The sequence below is a fragment of the Lonchura striata genome, chromosome 11 (genome assembly GCF_050655825.1).
Source record: "Lonchura striata isolate lonStrDom1 chromosome 11, ASM5065582v1, whole genome shotgun sequence".
NCBI classification, from domain to species: Eukaryota; Metazoa; Chordata; class Aves; order Passeriformes; family Estrildidae; genus Lonchura; species Lonchura striata.
Window position 1 is genome coordinate 23,977,327 of NC_140713.1, and position 20,507 is coordinate 23,997,833.

At 59.1% G+C, this 20,507-nt stretch overlaps 3 protein-coding genes across 6 annotated transcripts in view; 2 read left to right on the plus strand and 1 right to left on the minus strand.

Annotated features, from left to right (window-relative positions):
* Positions 1-7,484, plus strand: part of ZFPM1 (zinc finger protein, FOG family member 1) — a 38,551-nt gene extending 31,067 nt beyond the window's left edge. The window contains exons 6-10 of the mRNA XM_077786392.2: positions 1,186-1,395; positions 2,133-2,363; positions 3,929-4,024; positions 4,111-4,260; positions 4,857-7,484. Of these exons, the coding sequence (XP_077642518.2) occupies positions 1,186-1,395; positions 2,133-2,363; positions 3,929-4,024; positions 4,111-4,260; positions 4,857-7,024 (2,855 nt within the window). The 3' untranslated portion in view covers positions 7,025-7,484. The remainder of the gene's footprint in view (positions 1-1,185; positions 1,396-2,132; positions 2,364-3,928; positions 4,025-4,110; positions 4,261-4,856) is intronic.
* Positions 7,485-8,506: 1,022 nt separating this feature from the next.
* On the minus strand, positions 8,507-10,993 carry CIDEC (cell death inducing DFFA like effector c). 2 transcript variants are annotated; one of them, XM_021526998.3, is made up of 6 exons: positions 10,908-10,993; positions 10,465-10,528; positions 10,207-10,348; positions 9,931-10,080; positions 9,000-9,184; positions 8,507-8,907 (listed from the first exon to the last, which is right to left on the minus strand). In XM_021526998.3, the coding sequence occupies exons 2-6, from the start codon at positions 10,512-10,514 to the stop codon at positions 8,715-8,717; spliced, it is 720 nt and encodes a 239-aa protein (XP_021382673.3). In that variant the 5' UTR covers positions 10,515-10,528; positions 10,908-10,993; the 3' UTR covers positions 8,507-8,714. The 2 variants fall into 2 exon arrangements, with proteins under 2 accessions (XP_021382673.3, XP_085446076.1); XM_085589950.1 differs by lacking the exon at positions 10,908-10,993 and having other exon boundaries at positions 10,465-10,758.
* A 1,182-nt stretch (positions 10,994-12,175) lies between these two features.
* The window catches only part of ZC3H18 (zinc finger CCCH-type containing 18), a 43,398-nt gene continuing 35,066 nt past the window's right edge, over positions 12,176-20,507 (plus strand). The window contains exons 1-3 of one of the 3 annotated variants that reach the window (XM_085589953.1): positions 12,232-12,299; positions 16,117-16,191; positions 18,764-19,359. In XM_085589953.1, coding sequence (XP_085446079.1) covers positions 18,778-19,359 — 582 coding nt within the window. In that variant the 5' untranslated portion in view covers positions 12,232-12,299; positions 16,117-16,191; positions 18,764-18,777. Of the gene's footprint in view, positions 12,300-16,116; positions 16,192-18,509; positions 19,360-20,507 lie in introns of those variants that run through there. The other 2 variants (XM_021526935.4, XM_085589952.1) reach the window with 2 other exon arrangements.

Consider the following 20,507-nt stretch of genomic DNA (forward strand, 5'->3'; position numbering starts at 1 on the left):
GGGAGCAGGGATGGTGTAAGGGTGGTGTAGGGGTGGTGTAAGGGTGGGCACAGGGATGGGAGCAGGGATGGTGTAAGGGTGGTGTAAGGATGGGAGCAGGGATGGTGTAAGGGTGGTGTAAGGATGGGCACAAAGGTTCAGGGATGGGCTCAAGGATTGGCAGAGGGGTGAGTGCAGAGATGGGTGTAAGGAGGGATGGATGCAGGGATGGGCACAGGAATGTCCCAGGATGGGTGCAGAGATCCAGCAGGGATGGGCACTGGGATATCGCAGGGATGGATGCAGGAATGGGCACAGGGATGGATGCAGGGATGGGCACAGTGATATTGCAGGGATGGGCAAAGGGATGTCCCGGGATGTCCCAGGGATCCCGCAGGGATGGGCACAGGGATGTCCCGGGATGTCCCAGGGATCCCGCAGGGATGGGCACTGGGATAAGTGCACAGACGGGCACGGGCCCAGCGCGGGCACACAGCGCCATCTCCAGGCCACGGCAGGAGGCGGCGGCCGGGACCGCGGGGCCGGGCCGGGCACGGCGGAACCCAGCGGGGCAGGACGGGACCCAGGACGGGACCCAGCGGGGCAGGATGGGATCCAGCAGGGGCAGGACAGGACCCAGGACAGCATCCAGAGGGGCAGGACGGGACCCAGGATGGGACCCAGAGGGGCAGGACGGGACCCAGGATGGGATCCAGAGGGGCAGGACGGGACCCAGGACGGGATCCAGCGGGGTAGGACGGGATCCAGTGGGGCAGAACGGGACCCAGGATGGGACCCAGAGGGGCAGGACGGGATCCAGTGGGGCAGAACGGGACCCAGGATGGGACCCAGAGGGGCAGGACAGGATCCAGAGGAGCAGGACAGGACCCAGGACGGGATCCAGAGGGGCAGGACGGGACCCAGGATGGGATCCAGCGGGGTAGGACAGGATCCAGCAGGGGCAGGACGGGATATAGCGGGGATAGGACAGGACCCAGCGGGGCAGGACGGGACCCAATACGGGATCTAGCAGGGGCAGGACAGGATCCAGAAGGGGCAGGACGGGATCCAGAGGGGCAGGACAGGATCCAGAGGGGCAGGACGGCACCCAGGACAGGATCCAGAGGGGCAGGACAGGACCCAGGACAGGATCCAGAGGGGCAGGACGGGACCCAGCAGTCCCTGCTCACCGCCGTCCCTTCCCAGAGGAAGGCCTGTGGTGCCGCACGGCGCGCGCGCTGCGGGAGGACGAGCCCCTGAGCGCCTTGGTGGTGGCAGAGCCAGCAGCTGTCCCCAAGCCCGGGGTGAAGGCAGAGCCCGGCGAGTCCCCGTACCCGGCAGCACTGCACTCGGACATCCAGCTGCTGCCACAGCAGGCTGGCATGGCCGCCATCCTGGCCACTGCCGTGGTCAACAGTGAGTCTGGGGACACGGGGAGGGACACACGGAGGGACACATAGGGAGGGACATGCAGGGAGGGACACGGGGAAGGACACGGGGAGGGACACAGGGAGGGACATGCAGGGAGGGACACACGGGAAGGGACATGGAGGGAGGGACACGGATGAGGGACATGCATGGAGGGATGGACACACAGGGAGGAACATGTATGGAGGGACACAGATGAGGGACATGCATGGAGGGACACGTGGGAAGAGACACAGAAAGGGACACACAGGAAGGGACATGGAGGGAGGGACACATGGGGAGGGACACACAGATGAGGGACATGCAGGGAGGGACACATGGGAATGGACACAGAGAAAGGGACACACGGGAAGAGACATGTATGGAGGGACACACAGGGAGGGACGCATGGGGAGGGACACACAGGAAGGGACATGGAGGGAGGAACACACTGAGAGGAATATGTATGGAGGGACACGCAGATGAGGGACATGCAGGGAGGGACACATGGGGAAAGACACGCATGGAGGGACACAGGAGGGACACGCAGGGAAGAGACATGCATGGAAGGACATATAGATGAGGGACACACAGGGAGGGACATGTGGGGAGGGACATGCATGGAAGGACATATAGATGAGGGACATGCAGGGAGGGACACACAGGGAGGGACACACAGCACCACAGCCCTGCCAGGCCCCCGCAGGCTGTCCCACAGCGGTGTCCCCGTGCCTGCCTCTCCACAGAGGACGTGTTCCCCTGCAAGGACTGCGGGATCTGGTACCGCAGCGAGCGCAACCTCCAGGCCCACCTGATGTACTACTGCGCCAGCCGGCAGAGCGCCGGCGCCGGCTCCCCGGCCCTGGACGAGAAGCCCAAGGAGACGTATCCCAACGAGAGGGTCTGCCCCTTCCCACAGTGCAAGAAGAGCTGTCCCAGTGCCAGCTCCCTGGAGATCCACATGCGGAGCCACAGCGGTATGGCACGGCACGGCACGGCATGGCAGCCCTAGTCTGGAGGCTTTGGGGAGGTGTCGGAATCTGTGGTGTGGATGATTCTGAGATTGTAAAAAGTCTCTGTCTTTCAGCCCTGCTGCCAAAGCAGAAGCCATAATTGGTCTGTGCTGGTTTCCAGGTTGTTTATTCTGTTTATCTCTAACATGTTCTGCTGCCCTGCCCAGCTCTGTCCTGCAGGGCAGCGTGTGGGGCTCTGCCCTCAGTGGGATGTGACAAACATTAAATACCAGAAACTCCCTGGGCTGCATTTACAATAACGTGCCAATATCTGTCACCTACGTTGGACAGTGTGTCCCCAGCCTGAACCAACAGAAAAATGCCAACACCACAGTGAGACATGGAGGGCATGAAGAAGGAGAAAAAGGACAAGGCACACCCAATTTCCTCCATCTTGTCCCCTTTGGACCCCTCATCTAGAATCCTAAAATTTTACTTTTGCACCTATGCCACACTTAATTATTACTGATATCAAACCCTCAGAGCTGGTAATTGATCCTGTAAGATTGAAAACTCTTTTCCATGGCCAGAGATCACAGCCAGTGTCTCTGGGGCTCTGTCCAGGGGGGTTCTGACCCCCTGGCAGCTCTGGGGAGCCCTGCATTCCCCAGGGGGGCAGCGTGGTGAGCGGCCAGAGGAGGCTGAGCCCGGCTGAGCTGCTGCAGGGGCAGGGAGGCTGCAGGGCTGGAGCGCTCCGAGCACTGGGATGAGCCTCTCCCCAGCTGGGTCACTGCTTTGGCACGGCTCATTTGTGGGTCTTCCCCTGCGGGAACTCAAAATGTCCCTCAGACATTTTTGGAAGTTCCAAGTCAAAAGCGTTTAAAACCCTAGCAGGCAGCTGAAAGCGGCTATAATTTTGAGTTTAAACCATAGAATGATTTATCAACCTTACAAGAAGAACAAAAAGTCACAAAAGTTTAAATATTATAATAGAAATAGTCACAAAATTAAAAAAAAAAAATAGTGCTATACAGGGGGGTTTTAATGCTTATCCAGCAGGGTTTTAGTTTTATACATGGGGGTCAAAAGTTTCAAAATAGAAAGATTTTAGCCAGTCCTGTCCTTCCTCTTTCTTCTTCCTTACCTCCATGTTTTTAGTAATGTTAACATTCACAAATTAATTTAAAATTTAAAAAAACACCATTTAATATAAATAATAAATATTAAAGAAAAACTATAGACATATAACACGTAATATACCATATAAAAAAATAACAGCAACCAAAAGCAGAAACAAAAAAAAGAAAAAAACAGCAAACCAAAAAGATGTCAAAGGCGTGTGTACCTGAGCAAACCACAGCAGCCCAAAAAAACCAATCTTTTAGGTAACTTGCAATAAACAACCGTAAAACCAAGCAACAAGAAACTGCCAAGCCTTTCTTTAGGAGCATAAGCTAGAAGTTTTTCCTAAAGTAGTCTTCAACATTCCCCCATCTCAGAGCCGTAGAGACAGAGGGAGCTGGCGCTGTGGGCGTCCCCACAGTCCCTGTCCCCCTCCCCTGAGCGCTGAGTGTCCGTCTGTCCGGCAGGAGAGCGGCCGTTCGTCTGCCTGATCTGCCTGTCCGCCTTCACCACCAAGGCCAACTGCGAGCGGCACCTCAAGGTGCACACGGACACCCTGAACGGTGAGTGTGGCCCGGGGACAGCCCTGTCCCCTCCCAGGGATGGGCGCTGTCCTTCCTGCTCAGCCCGCTGCTCTGTCCCCCCCCAGGTGTCTGCCACAGCTGCGGCTTCATCTCCACCACGAGGGACATCCTGTACAGCCACCTGGTCACCAACCACATGATCTGCCAGCCGGGCTCCAAGGGTGAGGTGTTCTCGCCTGGATCGGCCCTTCCCGCTGCCAAACCCCTCGCTCCTGGTGAGTGCTGGCGCTGCGGCCACGGGGGACACACGCGGGATGGCATTGTCACCGAGGGATTGTCCCCAGCTGGGTCTGCTGGTGGCAAGGGAGGTGGGGATGGGTCAGTGGCCCTGTGCCAGGGGTGTTGGGAACAGGACACGGCAAGGATCTCTCTGCCAGGACGTGTGGGACAGGGAACGGGGTGAGGATCCTGCCCTGGGGGTGTCAGTAACAGGGGGGACAGGGCAGCATCCCTGTGCCAGTGTTCCCGGTGATGATCATCCCTGTGCCGGTGATGTCGGTGCTGATCATCTCTGTGCCGATGTTCCCGGTGATGCCGGTGCTGATCAGCCCCGTGCCGGTGTTCCTGGTGATGCCGGTGCTGATCATCCCTGTCCAGTGTTCCCGGTGATGCCGGTGCTGATCATCCCCGTGCCGGTGATGCCGGTGCTGATCGCCCCCGTGCCGGTGATGCCGGTGCTGATCGCCCCCGTGCCGGTGTTCCCGGTGTTCCCGGTGATGCCGGTGCTGATCATCCCCGTGCCGGTGATGCCGGTGCTGATCGCCCCCGTGCCGGGGCTGCCGGTGACGCTGTCACCTCTGTCCCCCCGCAGGGCTGAGCCAGCCGAACAACGCGTCCCTGCGGAAGTGCAGCCTGAGCGCGTTCCTGCCCGAGGCGCTGCCAGCCCTGCCGCAGCACATGGTGCTGCCCGGCCCCGACACCGCACCGGCACCGGTACCGGCACCGCCCGCCTCGCCCCCCGACCCCAGGGCCGGCAAACTCTCACCCCCAGCCCAGCCACAGAACGGGGAAGGGCCTTCATCAGCATCCTCCTCCTCCTCCACGTCCGGCGAGCCCGTGCGCGTCAAGGAGGAGCCGGCCGGCAGCCCGGCCAGCGAGGCGGAGGCGCCGAGGAGCGGGGAGGGGGCCGGCAGCCCCGAGGCCGGCTCCCGGACCTCGTCCCCCCGCAGCCTGTCCTCGGCCAAGGTCAAGTCGGAGCTCGCCAGCCCCACGCCGGGCTCCAGCCCCGTGCCCAGCGAGCCGGGCACGGGCACGGCCGGCGGCACCGTCTTCCTCCCGCAGTACGTGTTCGGCCACGAGGCCACGGTGGTGCCGCAGGCCTCGGAGATCCTGGCGAAGATGTCGGAGCTGGTGCACAGCCGGCTGAAGCAGGGCCACGGCGGCGCGGTGCCGCCCGCCATCTACGCGGGCACGCCAGTGCCCAAGGGGGCCACCTGCTTTGAGTGTGAGATCACCTTCAACAACATCAACAACTACTACGTGCACAAGCGCCTGTACTGCTCCAGCCGGCACCTGGCCGAGGACAGCCCCCCCGGGACACGCAAGCTCAAAGCCACCCCCGGGGCACCCAAGGGTCCCCTCGCCCCGGGCACGCTGCTCTCCCCTCCGGCGGGCAACGGGCAGGGCCCAGCGGCGGGGGACGGGGACGCCGGCCGCGACGCCACCCCGCCGGGCACCGCGCCGGAGGGCAAGGCGGAAGAGGGGGGCACCAAAGCGGGGTCCCCCGAGGCGGAGGGGGGCTCGGGGCGGTGCAGCGAGGACAGCCAGAGCCCGGTCAGCTCGGCGGGGGACGAGGGGGACGAGGACCCCAGCAAGACGCTGTGCGAGGCGTGCAACATCCGCTTCAGCCGCCACGAGACCTACGTGGTGCACAAGCGCTTCTACTGCGCCTCCCGGCACGACCCTCCGCTGCGCCGCCCCGCCGGCCCCAAGGCGCCCTTCGTGCCGCAGCCGCTGCGCACCCGCAAGCGCCGCAGGCTCTACGAGATCCACGGCGCCGCACGCCGCCCCGCCGAGCCCCCGCCGCCCACCGAGCCCCCGCCCGCCGAGCCGCCTGTCCCCGAGCCCCGCGCCAGCCCCGACGCCGAGGGTCCCATCGACCTGAGCAAGAAGCCGCGGTGGCAGAGCGAGCCGCCACCGGCACCGCCACCGGCACCGCTGCTGCCCCTGGCCGACTACCACGAGTGCACGGCGTGCCGCATCAGCTTCAACAGCCTGGACGCGTACCTGGCGCACAAGAAGTACCAGTGCCCGGCCACGCCGCTGCAGCCCCGCACGCTGGAGCACCTGCAGAAGATGAAGGGCGCCGTGGCCACCCCGCTCAAGGGCCGGCGCAGCCCCGGCAGCCCCGGCGAGGGGGACCCCGAAGGCGGCGTGCGGCTCAGGGCGACCCCGGCGGGGAGCCCCGGCGTGCCCTACCCCGGGGCGGACTCGCTGCAGCGTCACCCCAAGGGTTCCCTGCCACCGCCGGGGGCCAAGGGTCCCCTCTCCGCCTGTCCCTACTGTCCCCTCAACGGGGCCATCAAGGGCGACCTCCTGGAGCACTTCCGAAACGCCCACGGGCTCTTCGTGGCCAAGCCGCCGGTGGTGCCGGGGCTGCCGGACGCGCCGGCCCCCGGTGCCAGCAGGACGCCCGAGCCCCCGCTGCCCGCGGCGTCCCCTCCGCGCCCGCCCGGCCCCCGCCTCCGCCGGGACAGCCTGACCGCCAAGGAGGGCCGGGACAGCCCCCGGCCCCCCGGCTCGCCCGGCTCGCCCGCAGCCCCCGAGGCGCTGCGGGAAGCCGCCCGCAAGCCCCCCACGCCCCCCGCCTACACGGACAGGGGGGTGCAGACCTCGCCGGGCAAGGCTGCGCCCGCCGCGGTGCCCAACGGCAACCACAGGTACTGTCGCCTCTGCAACATCAAGTTCAGCAGCCTGTCCACCTTCATCGCCCACAAGAAGTATTACTGCTCCTCCCACGCCGCCGAGCACGTCAAGTAACCCCCAATCCCCCCCCGCCCAGAGCCCCCCACCGCCGCTCGGGGGGCTGCAGGGGATGGGGATGGAACCGGTGCCTGGCACCTGCCCCGTGCAGGGGTCGGGGTGATGGAGGAGCCCCCCACACACACACGGGAGGCTCCACCGGGGCTGCTGTGGCATCTGGAGCCCCAGAGTTCACCCAGGTTGGGGGGGTGAGGACACTGGAGGTGGGGGTTGGCCCCCCACCTGTGCCCTAGGGGGAAACTGAGGCAGGAGGACTGTGCATGACCCTGCCCTGGGGGCTGTTTCCCGTAGACACTACGGGGCTGGGGTGGGGGTGTGGGGGGCACGGGCTTGGCCCCAGCACCCCAGGGAATCTGGGGGTGTCCCCACCGCAGAGCGGACCCTGCAGGGAGGCAGGATGGAGCTGCCCCGAGAACTGTGTGTATAAGTGTGTACAGAAATAAATATGTCTGCTAAACACCTGTGTGGGGTGGGGGACACTGCGGGGGCTGGCACGGCCACCAACAGCACCCCAAGGGGCTGGGCCATGGGGACATGGGGGGCTGACAGCAAGGGCGGGGCATGACATCCCCACGCTGTCCCCCACACACCTCTGTGCTCAGATGGGGCTCAGCTGGTGCTGATGGCTCATTAATTACCCAGCTAATTAAGTGCGGGGTGGGGCTCAGGTCTCTGCCCCAGGAGCAGCCCCTGGGGTGCAGCTCCAGACTCTGCTGTGATGCCCAGGTGAGTGTGGCTCGGGTCAGGTGTCCCCCACAGTGTGACACTTAAGGGAGGATGGCCCTAAGGACCCCCCGAGCATGGCTTGTCACCTCCCCACAGCCCATCCCAGTATTCCCAGTCCAGCACAGGCGGGCAGTTCCCCTCTCTGGCAGGGCTGGAGCTTCAGGATCTTTCTGGGGACACTCAGGGACAGTCCCCAAGGGCCAGGTCACTGGAGCCCAGTGCCCCCAGCTCTGTTTCCCAGCTGGTATCCCTGGAGCTGCCAGGCCCTTGGGATGCCCCTGGACCTGGCCAGGCCAGCAGCAGCACCGGGGGTTGTGCAAGGCTGGGGTGGGCACAGTGCCCCTGCCCAGGGCTGCCAACGGGGCTGGGGACCCCAGGGACCAGAACACCCCCCCATGTCCCTCTGTGCCAGCCCTGCACAAGGAACAGGGAGATCTTTCATCCCTCTAAAGGGAGCAAGGACAGGCGTGGTGCCCACTGCCACAGGCCAGGGGCTTTGGGGTTTGCCCCATCACTGCTCTGTGGGTGTCTGCAGTGCCAGGGGAGTCTCAGCTCTGTGCCAGGGGGTGGGAGCCAGGCTCTGGTGCCAGGGAGGAGGAGGAGGAGGATGAAGGCAGCAGCGCCCCTGGGGAAGCACTTGCAACAGGCTCCTTCCTTGTACGTCTTGCACCACCAGCTCAGGGTGCCAAGCAGTGCAAGGGCTGAATGCCCTGCGTGTCCCCCCCCCGCACCAAAGATGACACAAAACACAGCTGAACTACAGAGAACTTTACTTAAATAAATATATTTACAGAGCAGCAGCTATTCCAGAGCAGCTTTGGCCACACTCAGCCAGCAGAGTGCAGGAGAGGCTGTGCCAGGCACCGCGGCAGCCTCTGCCCAGGCATTGACCTAGCGGGGTGCTGGGACCCCCCGAGGGTCGTGGGGGGACAGCAGAGGGGACAGGCCAGGCCAGCCAGCCTCACTGCGACATCTTCTTGTAGGGCAGGGCGGGGAGGCTGCGGGGCAGGATGCTCTGGAGGGGCAGCGGGCTCTTCTCCTCCTCCTTCTGCTCCTCCTCGGTGGCGTCCAGCAGCTGCTGCATGTAGCACGAGGTGCCCAGCAGGACGTGGCCCGTGGCCTGCATGCTGAGCAGCGCCCAGCGCAGGGCTTCCCTGGGCAGGGAGAGAGGGGTCAGCGTGCCACGGGGGGGGTGGCAGCGTCCCCAGAGCGTCCCCAGAGCGTCCCCAGCTCCCCCGGCACTCACTTGACCAGGCGCCGGGCGCCGTGGCAGCGCAGGTCGTAGGACATGGTGTAGGTGCCATAGAGGGTGGCTTTGACGTTGAGGCAGCCCAGGTCCTTGGGGTGGGTCTTGTACAGGTCAAAAGTGACGCAGGCGACGTCGATCCTGCGCGGGGGCTTGCGGGACAGGCTGGCCTGGTAGCCACGCGTCTGCAGGAGCGGCACCGGCGTCGCCCACCAGCCTCCCCGGCCCAGCGCGGGCCACGGGGGACAAAGCAGCCTCTCGGGGGGCAGCCGGGGGGTGGGCTTGGGGTTTGTCACCCGTGGGGGCAGTCCTGAGGTGAGTTTGGGGTGTGTAACCCATGGGGTCAGTCCTGGGGTGAGTTTGGGGTGTGTAACCCATGGGGTCAGTCCTGGGGTGAGTTTGGGGTGTGTAACCCATGGGGTCAGTCCTGGGGTGGGTCTGGGGTGTGTAACCCATGGGGTCAGTCCTGGGGTGGGTTTGGGGTCCATCACCTACAGGGTCAGTTCTGAGGTGAGTTTGGGATTTGTCAACCGTGGGGTCAGTTCTGAATGGGATTGGGATTTGTCACCTACAGGGTCAGTCGTGGGGTGGGTTTGGGGTTTCTCACTCACAGGGTCAGTCATGGGGTGGGTTTGGCGTTTGTCACCCATGGGGTCAGTTCTGAATGGGATTGGAATTTGTCACCTACGGGGTCAGTCGTGGGGCAGGTTTGGGATTTGTCACCCATGGGGTTAGTCCTGGGATGGGTTTGGGGTTTGTCACTTGTGAGTCAGTTGAGGTAGGTTGGGATTTGTCACCTACAGGTCAGTCGTGGGGCAGGTTTGGGGTTTCTCACCCACGGGGTCAGTCATGGGGTGGGTTCATCACCAGCAGGGTCAGTCCTGGGGCAAGTTTGCAGCCCATCACCTGAACCCCCCAGGCGTCCCCTCACCTTGGGGGCAGTCCAGCTCTGCCCCTTGCTCAGGGCCATCAGGGCCGTGCCCTCCTCCAGCGTGCGGAAGAAGGACTCGGTCTCCACCGCCGTGCCATCCTCATCCAGCACCAGCGCGATGGGCACGGGCAGCGCCAGGGCGCTCTGAGCCTGCAGCGAGGGGGGCTGGGGGTCAGCAGGGCTGGGGGTCAGCGGGGCTGGGGGTCAGCAGGGCTGGGGCAGGCCTCGGACAAACAGCCAGCCAGAGCCCGGACAGACAGCCGGGGGCAGGCAGACCTGGCGCAGCAGCTCGGCGAGGCTCGGGGCCGTGACGCCCTTGCGCAGGCTGCGGTCCCAGCTGCAGACTCGGAAGGGTCGGGGCCGTGGGGCCGGGCCGGCCAGCAGCTGCTGGGTCACGGAGGCACTGGCCGAGACACATCTGGGGAGGGGACACGGGGATTGCAGGGATCGGGGGGTTCTGCCAGCCAGCAGAACCCCCCGGCAGTGCCAGCAGCTCAGCGGGGATGTCCCCCGCGCTGGGGACACGGCACTTACTTGGACACGGGGGCAGCCAGGCGCTGGCTCAGGGATTTGGCGTATTCCATGGTCCAGGAGCAGCCTGCGGGAGGAAGGAAGGACAGTGGCTCTGTCAGCTCTGGAGATGTTCCCACCAGCACGTCCAAGTCCGCTCCTGGGGATTTCCAAGCTCCTGTGCACTCCAGGAGATGTCCCCGCTGGCAATCCCGGTGACAAAACTGAGCCTGAGCTCTGTCCCACTGCCTTTACAGGGGCTGCTCCTGCCCTTTGGCCAGGGCCAGAGTCCCCTGCCAGCAGGGCTCTTGCGTAAAGAGCCTGAGTCAGCGCTGGGGCAAAGGCGAGACAGCAGCGCTGGGCTCCGGCCGGGCTTGGGGACACCCACGGGACACCCACAGGAGCACCCACAGGGCATCTCCAGCCAGGAGCTCGTGGGGATCCCGTGGAGCTTCCCCGTCCCTCACCTGCAGGGAGCGGCAGCTCTGCTGCGGAGGGTCCAGCCCGCCCGCCTCACCTGCCCTGATGTACCTGCGGCACAGGCTCCACCCCGGCCGCGCCCCCTGCCCGCCCACCCCGCCGGGAAACAGAGATGTTCCCGAGTGGCAGTTCCCACTGGTGTCCATCCCTGCACAGAGATATTCCCGAGTGGCAGTTCCCACTGGTGTCCATCCCTGCAGAGATGTTCCCTGTGTCAGTTCCCACTGGTGTCCATCCATCACAGAGATGTTCCCTGTGTCAGTTCCCACTGGTGTCCATCCATCACAGAGATGTTCCCTGTGTCAGTTCCCACTGGTGTCCAGCCATGCACAGAGATGTTCCCTGTGTCAGTTCCCACTGGTGTCCATCTGTGTACAGAAATGTTCCCTGTGTCAGTTCCCACTGGTGTCCATCCCTGCACAGAGATGTTCCCTGTGTCAGTTCCCACTGGTGTCCGTCCATCACAGAGATGTTCCCTGTGTCAGTTCCCACTGGTGTCCATCCCTGCACAGAGATGTTCCCTGTGTCAGTTCCCACTGGTGTCCATCCATCACAGAGATGTTCCCTGTGGCAGTTCCCACTGGTGTCCATCCATCACAGAGATGTTCCCTGTGTCAGTTCCCACTGGTGTCCGTCCATCACAGAGATGTTCCCTGTGGCAGTTCCCACTGGTGTCCATCCATCACAGAGATGTTCCCTGTGTCAGTTCCCACTGGTGTCCGTCCATCACAGAGATGTTCCCTGTGTCAGTTCCCACTGGTGTCCATCCATCACAGAGATGTTCCCGAGTGTCAGTTCCCACTGGTGTCCATCCCTGTACAGAAATGTTCCCTGTGTCAGTTCCCACTGGTGTCCGTGGAGGGGGCACAGCTGGCACAGCTGGCACAGCTGGCACAGCTGCCCAGCGATGTGGGCTCTCCTCTCTGGAGACATCCCAATCCCACCTGGACACGTTCCCTTGCCAGAGCTGCCTTCCAACCCTGAGCATTCCCCGGTCCCGCGGCACGCGCGTGGCCGCCACCTGGGGCACACCTGGGCACACCTGGGGCACACCTGGGGCACGCGGGGGACCTCGCACCTGTGCGCGCGCTCACACACCTGCGCTCCGCCCTTGCCGTGCGCGGCCCCTTTAAGACGGGGGGGGGGGGGGGGGAGGAGAGGCGCGCGCGCCCCCCCCCTCGCCTCGCGCCGGCGGGGCGCGTCGCGCGCGGATGACGTCACGCCATGGCCGCCCTGCGCCGCCGCGAGTAGAGGCCGCTCCGCCGCCCCGTCCCGCGCTGCCGCCGCCGCCCCGCCGGCCCCGGCCCGCCCCCGCCGCTCCCGGCCCGCCCCCGCCGCGCCCCGCACCGCGCCGGGCCCCCGCAGCCACCCCCACACCGGTGAGGCGCCGCCCGCGCCGCCGCGGCCTAGCGCCGGGAAAGCGGGGGGGGGGCGGGCGCGGGCCCGGCGGGGAGAGCGGCGGCACCGGGGAGCGGGGAACGGGGGCGGCAGCGGGGAGAGGAGGGGAGGGCCCGCGGGGTTCTGAAGGGGTCGGCGGTGCGCGGGAAGCCGGAGAAGCTCCGGGCCGGGGCAGCGCGGAAATGAATGAATTGCCCCGGTTGGTCGCGGTGAGGAGCGGGAGGGGCCGGCCCCGGCGCCGCGGGAGGCCTGGGGGGGCCGGGGGCAGAGCTGGGACCGGCACTCCTCGGCGGGGAGTGGGGACGGGAGAGCGCCCGGGGGCACGGCACAGAGGGCCCGCCTGGCACTGAGCAGAGTGAGGGGCACAGAGAGCCCGGCTGGCACCGAGCAGAGTGAGGGGCACAGAGAGCCCGGCTGGCACCGAGCAGAGTGAGGGGCACAGAGAGCGGGCACCGAGCAGAGTGAGGGGCACAGAGAGCCCGGCTGGCACCGAGCAGAGTGAGGGGCACAGAGAGCCCAGCTGGCACCGAGCAGAGTGAGGGGGCACAAACTATGGGGTACAGCAGCCTTGCCTGCACATGGGGACAGCCCGGGCTGGCCTTGGGCTTTGTCACCTCTGGGGACAGTTTTGAGGTGAGTTTGGGCTTTGTCACTTGTGGGGACAGTCCAGGCTGGCCTTGGGCTTTGTCACCTTCAGGGTCAGCTCTAGGTTGGGTTTGGGGTTTGTCACTCATGGGGTCAGTGCTGAGGTGAGTTTGGGGTCTGTCACCTACAGGGTCAGTTCTGAATGGGTTTGGGGTCTGTCACCTGTGGGGTCAGTTGTGGGGTGTGTTTGTCACCTTCAGAGTTTGGGGTCCATCACTTGCAGAGTCAGCTCTGAATGGGATTGAGCTTTGTCACTCATGGGGTCAGTCCTGAGGTGAGTCTGGGGTCTGTCACTTCCAGGGTCAGCTCTGGGGTGGGTTTGGGGTCCATCACTTGTGGGGTCAGTTGTGGGATGGGTTTGTCACCTGCAGGGTCAGTCCTGAGTTGGTTTTGGGGTCTGTCACCTGCAGGGTCAGCTCTGGGGTGGGTTTGGAGTTTGTCAGCTCTCAGGTGTGTTTGGGGTCTGTCAGCTCTCAGGTGGGTTTGGGGTCCATCACTTGCAGGGTCAGCTCTCAGGGGAGTCTCCTCAGAGCTGCAGCAAGGACAGCACCTCCAGGGTGTGAATTCTTTCCTCCTGAGCTTTGCCTGGATTCAGAAAAAGGCTCCCAGTTTATCAGGACAGCTCCTTGCCAAACTGCTGATCCAACATCAGTCTTTTGAGTGGGATTATCCCAAATCCTGCTGGATCCAGGTGTGACTCTGCTGCTTGTCTCTCCCTGAGGCCCTGAGAACTCACACCCAGCGTTTGCTGGGGGAGAGCTGCAGGGAGATCAGCTGTGCTGGGAAAACATTCTGCAGCTGCTTTTCCCTGCAGGACCCCACCACAAATCCATGGGGAACATTCCTGCTTCAACCCCAGCTCCTGGAAATGCCTCTCAGCACCAAACTGATCCCACAGGGCACCTGAGTTTGGGGCATCAAAGGGTGCCCTGAGAGCTGCTGAGTTCCCTGGGCATCCTGCACCTCAGAGCTGCCCAAGGATGGTAGAGAAATGAGGATTTGGGTTAATTAACCCTGTTAACAGCTGGAATTGCAGTCAGGGCAGGGCTGCACACAGGTTCATCCTCTCAGTGTTCTGTGTTTCCCCTCTCCTGGCTCCTGAGGAATTGATTTTCTGCTGCCACTGCTCTTCCATGTTCTTCCCTGTGTTGCTTCCTGCCCTTGGTTTCTGCTTTGCCTCTGTTCTTGCAGTTTTTTGTTCCCTGAATCTTTGTGTGCTCTCCTCACCTGTCCTGTCAGCACTCTTCCCTCTCCTCAGTTCCCTCAGAGTTCCTGTTCCAGAATTTGCTGCTCTGCTTTCACCCCTGGATCTCATGGAGCCGATTCACAGCAGCTCTTTGGCTTTTAGGAAGTGGATTTTATCCTTTTATCCCAAAGATTTCAGCCGGAAGGAAAAAGCCTCCTCTCTTTTTTTTCCTTCCCATGTGTGCTGTGACCTCCCCCAGGGCTGCCAGGGGACAGAAATGGGGAATGCACTTGGTTCATCATATCCATGAAAATTGGTAGGATTTTAAGCCTGCAGTTGATGGCTCTGCCCAGCTCCAGGTTTTTGTAGGAACTCAGTTCCTGCCTGGAATTTCTACCTTTTTAATTTTGCACCTTTTGGTGCTGTTCAATTAACAGCAGAGAAGAAATTGGGCCTGATTTTGCAAAAGGAGCTGCTGGGTTAAAATTCCTGCTCTGACTCCTCTGGCCTTGTGAAAATCAACTGACAAAGGTGTGAGATTCAGGATATTATTTTAAATGTATCCTGGCGAGGTGGAAATGGACTTTTAAAAGCAACTTAAGTAGCAAAGAGCTTTTCTCTCCCTGCCCTTAGTGCTGTGCCAAGGCTACTTAATCCCAGTGCTTTAAGTTAAAAAATCTTGGATGTCATTAAGCTTTGATAAAAATATCTTACACAGGAAGTGAGGAAGGTGAATTTAAATTTCTGTAGAAATCTCTACAAATTTCTCCTCTCCTTTTTAGGGGGGAAATACATAATTTTAAATGTTTCTAAGGAGGGTTTAGTAGGAACAAATTGGCTCCTTCCTGGTGCATCCAGGCACGGTGAGGGTGGCCAGGTAGGAGGAGCACCTCTGTCCCACCTTGTGCAAGCCGTGGGACTCTGATAAATTCAGGAGCAGTTCATCCTTCATTCCCTAATTTGAGATATTCCAGAGCCCAGGCTGTGAAACTTCCAGGTCACTGATGTGTTGTGGGACTAAAATCTCCTCATTCCTGGGAAGTTCTGCTGCCACATCCTCAATTTCTTCCCTCAGAAGCTGTGACCTGCTTTGAAGAGGCTTTTACCTCACTGAAGCTTGCCAAAAAATTCTAAAACCAGGGAAAGACCCTTATTTTTTTTTTTTTTGGCCCCTGTGCTGCCCCAGGCTGTCTCAGACACTCAGGAAAGGAATATTTGACACACTTTGAGCAAAAGAAGCAGGTTTTGGAACAGAAATAGTTGTGCAGCTGGGACCAAAGGCAGCTTTGCCTGAATTTTTAAGATTTTTAAAGATAAAAGGCTGCTTGGTGAGAGGCATTAATACATCCCTGCCTCTTGCCTGAGCTGCAAGTCAAACAAGCTTATCTGGGGCTTAGGAGAGTTAATTTTTTGCTTTTATGACTGGTTTTGAACTAGGAAGGAACTGGCTTAGTTTTAAGGCACAAAAAAAAGCCAAGTTTATGGTGAGGGAGGGATGAAACCTGGGGGCTTCTGCTCTGCCACTTCTGTCACTGCTGCTTGATTTAAAATACCTCCATGGAGTCCATTTCTCTCTGTTTTTTGTGATTTTTGTCTTTATATTTCCCTAAAGGACAGCAGAAAGCAATTTTAAAAACTCCAAATGTAAAAAAAAACCCCAAACAACCCCTAAAAAACCCCTCAAAAATCCTCAAAATCCTTTCAAGATTTCAGAGATTTGGGATAAATCATGATTTTCAGATTTAAAAGACCTCTCCAGAAAAACCTCTCACAATTCCAGAGATTTGGCATAAATTGTGATTTGAAGTTTAAAAAAAAAAAAAAAAAAAAAAAAAAAAAAAAACCCTCATAGAATTCCAAAGATTTGGAATTAATTGATTTGCAGATTATTTTAAGACAACACTTAAAACTGGAATTAAACTTGCTGTTCTGTTCCATCATCAGGCAGTTTTCCTTTTAATTTTCAGCTCCCAATTTTTTTTTCCTGCTGCTGATTTTACCTTTGGACATCTGGGCTTTGTTTTGGGACATTTCCATTCAGGGTAAGATTGCTGCCAAAATCTGCTTTGTTGGTTTTGGGGACTCTTGGAGCAACAGCCCAATCCCTCAATCCAAGGAAATACACCCCAAAAAACTCTCCCTGCCTGGATTTTGTGAGCCCTTCTCACTTGGGTCATCATTTATTGTGTTTCTTATCATTTCTGCTGATGGAAATTAATAGGAAATTATTACAACTGCTGGATGCTCTGGATTTTATAAAAGCTGCTGTGCAGGTCAGAGTTCTGTATTTCAATATTTTGTATTCCTCACCATCAGACCATACTTGTTTCCTCCCATCCCTCCAAAGGTCTCCATGTCAAACACAAAAAGCCATTTGCTTCACTTAAATACCTTTTTTTTCAATTATTTTTTGGTGCTGCTTATTTGCAAGAGAACAGAAAACAAATTTCCTGATCCATGTGCCCCTGGCAGATTTGATATTTCTGGTGGCCTCCCCAGGCTGACCTTTGTGTTCACACAAAGTCACTTCTCAGGCACTTGGGCAATTAAAATCCCCACTCTGAACTGGCTCTTGGAGCCAATAATAATTTGTGCAGGAATTTATGAGCTCAGCATCAGGCTTGATGTGCTCCATGAGGAGATAATTTCCTTCAGCTCCATCCTGGGGCACTGCTCAGAGCTGTTGTCACCAGGACACAACTTCTGCCTTTTTGTTTGGGTTTGACCTTGGCAGGGAAAATCAGAACCTTGCTGCTGAGCCAGAACCAACTTCAGTGTACAGAGGAAGAAGAGGAGCTGGGAGGAAGCTCCAAATGTGGATTTTTCTGCTGCTCTGGGCCCTGCTGGTGTTGAGATCATCTCATGTTAATCAATTAACTGATAGCAGCAGGGCTCTGAGGGCTTGGGGAGAGCACAGCAGTCCTAAAATACAGCTTAAGGTCCTTCTGGGAGTGGTTTGAGTTTATTTTCTGGTTTTAACTCCTCTGCAGACTCCCACAGTATAAGGAGCAGCATTTTCTGGAGAGGGACTTTGATCTTGGGAGTTTGCAGCAAATTCTCTTCATTACTAAAAGATTTTGGGGGTTCCATTTGCTTTACTTGGGGCAGTGTTTGGTGAGTCTGTGTGGCTTTTTGATGGGAAATCTCCTTTTCTGTGCAAAACCAGTTGGACAAACAGGGAAAAGTGTCAGGAAAAGGTGAAATAGCAGCTTAATAAAAGATTAGTAAACTCTGATTTTCATGATGGATTGCTGGGTGTGTTTCAAGGAGCAACCAGAGTCTGACATTTCTGCTCCAAGGGTTTTAAAAATGCCAGGTGAAACTCTGCTCACTTATGCCATGGTTTTGTGGCAGCACTAAATGAACTTGCAGAGAGCAGCTGGAATGAGACATGGGACAGATTAAAATGAAGATGATTTGTAATTCTATGGCTTTTTTTAAGGGTATTTAGAGCTTTTGTGTGGATGTCTCCCAGTCAGCTCAGCCAGTTCTGGTCAGGCATTTCTATAATTCATGGGATTTTTGTTTCTGGGGTAAAAGAAATGAATGTATGGCCCATTTTTTCCCCTGCTTTGCATCCTGCCTTTTTCTGTTGTATTTATTGGCTTTATTCTCAGCAGACATGGGATTTTGAACCTCCACCAAGCACGTGTTTAGACATCTTCTAGGAAAGTCTCATGCAGGCAGCTAGATCTGCTGCTTTGAAGGAATTTTGGGCTCTTTACTGAGAGCTCTGCCCCTCAGGTGAGACCCCACCTGGCCCAGCCCAGGGAGGAGCTGGAGCTGCTGCAGAGAGCCCAGAGGAGGCTCCAGGAGGAGCAGAGGATGGAGCAGCTCTGCTGGCAGGAAAGGCTGGCACAGCTGGGAGTGTTCACCTGCACAGGAGAAGCTTTGGGGTGACCTCAGTGTGGCCTTCCAGGACCTGAAAGAGCTGCAGGAAAGATAGAGAAGGGCTTTGGACACGGGATGGAGGGACAGGACACAGGGAATGGCTCCCACTGCCAGATGGAAGGGCTAGGTGGGATAGTGGGAAGGAATTGTTCTCTGGGAGGGTGGGCAGGCCCTGGCACAGGTGCCAGAGCAGCTGTGGCTGCCCCTGGATCCTTGGCAGTGCCCAAGGCCAGGCTGGACAGGGCTTGGAGCAGCCTGGGATGGTGGAAGGTGTCCCTGCCATGGCAGGGGTGGGATGGGATGGGATCTTTATGATCCCTTCCAGCCCAGACCAGTGTGGGGCTCTATGGAATTCCAACCTCAAGCTCTGTCATGGCAGCACACTCCAGACTGGGACAATATTGGAATCAGTTCTTTGTGCAGTTTAAAGTCTGAATTTCCCCCTTGAAGGATCTGTGAGAAACCATATTCCTGAATTGATGGCATCCCAGAATGGTTTGGCTTGGAGGGGACCCTAAAGCTCCTCTCCCTCCAAACCCCAGCCACGGGCAGGGATGCCCCTCCCTGGACTGGGTTCCCCAGGGCCCCATCCAGCCTGGCTTTCCAGGAGCTCCCAGAACCTTTCCTTAGGAAGCAAAGCTCAGGAGAATGAGTTCCCTCAGGTGAGGTTTCCCTGCTTGCCCAGTTTGCTGCCCCTAACCAGAGCTGTTCTGTGCCCTGCAGACCCTCAGGGACTGATGGACGTTTCCGACAGCCCGGAGCCAAACCCCTGCTCTCCCGAGGAAGAGGACCAGCAGCTTTCTGATGAGGAGGTCCTGAAGGAGAGCGGCTCAGAGCGAGAACTCGATGGGGAGGGTGGCCAGGGGAGCCTCCTGGGCGAGGAGGAGGAGGCAGGCAGGGCCCTGAGCCGCGGGGAGGAGGAGAACCACTCAGACGAGGAGGATCGGCTGAGCGAGGCCAGGTCGCAGGAATCCGACACCAACGAGCAGAGCGGGGGGCTGAAGAGCCCCCGGCCCCGCAAGGGGGAGGAGGAAGACAGGACAAACGACCTGGAAGTGTCCTCTGTCACCAGGGAGCTGGATGAGCACGAGCTGGACTACGATGAGGAGGTTCCCGAGGAGCCCAGTGCTGCTGCTGCAGAGGAGGACGGTGAGAAAGCTGCTGGGGAGGATGATGAGGAAGAGGAGAAAGGAGATGATGCCCCTGAAGATGAGAAGAAATCCAGCAGCAAAAGCGATGATGAGAAGGACGGGCAGGATCCCCTCAAGGAGAAGAAGAAGGAAGAGGATGATGGGGAAATTGATGATGGAGAAATCGATGTAAGTAGGAGGTGGGCAGAGCCCTGGGGTGGTTCAGAGCTGGTTGCTTCTCCCACTGCAATTCTTTCCTCCTCCTGGTGGGAATATCCACATCCCTGGTGTGCAGGGAGCCCTTTCCCCTGGAGGTAAGGCCAGGGCATGGAGCAAGCCCTGATCTCAGGGGTTGCTCTGTGCTGAACCAAAACTTTGTGCCAGAGCCATCAAAATGAGCTTTGTTCCCTCTCAGTGTGGGGAGACTCCAGTGCTGTAGGAAACTGCCCTGCCTCAGCTCCAGGGACACTTGGGAATGATGCTGACAGCAAATCCCATGGACTGGGTGTCCAGGAGCTGTTCAGATAGAGGGGCTGGTGCTGGGGGGTGGTTGTGCTGCTCAAACCCTGATCCTGAGCTCTTCCTGGGGCTCCAGCAGCCTCTGGATGCATTGAAAGGGATTGGAAGGTGATGGGATTTCTGGAAAATACCCAAGGCATGGTTTGGGGATGGGATCAGGGATGTGCAGTGTTTCACAGCTCTGAACCAACCAAGATATTAAAAAAAAAAGTGGGGTTTAGCTGCAAGTGGGGATTAGGGAAAATCTCACCTTTAGCCATGGTTGTGTTCAGCAGGGAGCTCTGCAGAGCAGCAGCTGCTTTGTGCAGCTTAACAGCAATTTCCTCCTTTTCCATGAAGAAAACAGGGCAGAGTAATTCCAGTAAAACCCCTCCCGTGGGCTCCTGGTCTGGAATTGCATCCCAGTGGTGGGAGTGTGAAGAGACATTGCTGCTGCAGAGCACCTGGGCTGGCTCCCCGTTCCAGAATTGCAGCTGCACAGCTGGGCTGGGAGTGGGAGTGTCCCCAGGGAAGCACTGCAGCGGGGTGGGGTCACTGCTGGGGCTCCTCAGCTGAGCAGGGGAGCTGCTGTGTCCTTCCAGGCCCCATTCCTGTGGGTCTGACCTGGCCACAGGACCCTGGGAAGCTCCTGGAGCCTTGCTGTGCTCCTCCCTTTTCTCTATAAAGAATCATATTTTGTATGGTTTTTACTCTTCATAATTCATTGGCAAGTTTAATTGCTTTCAAAAATGACAGTTTTTCTCCTTCATGCCCATCCTGGCAGGTGAGTTTGTTCAACACGTGTTTTCCAAAGGTTTTGTACATTCCTGAATCAGTTA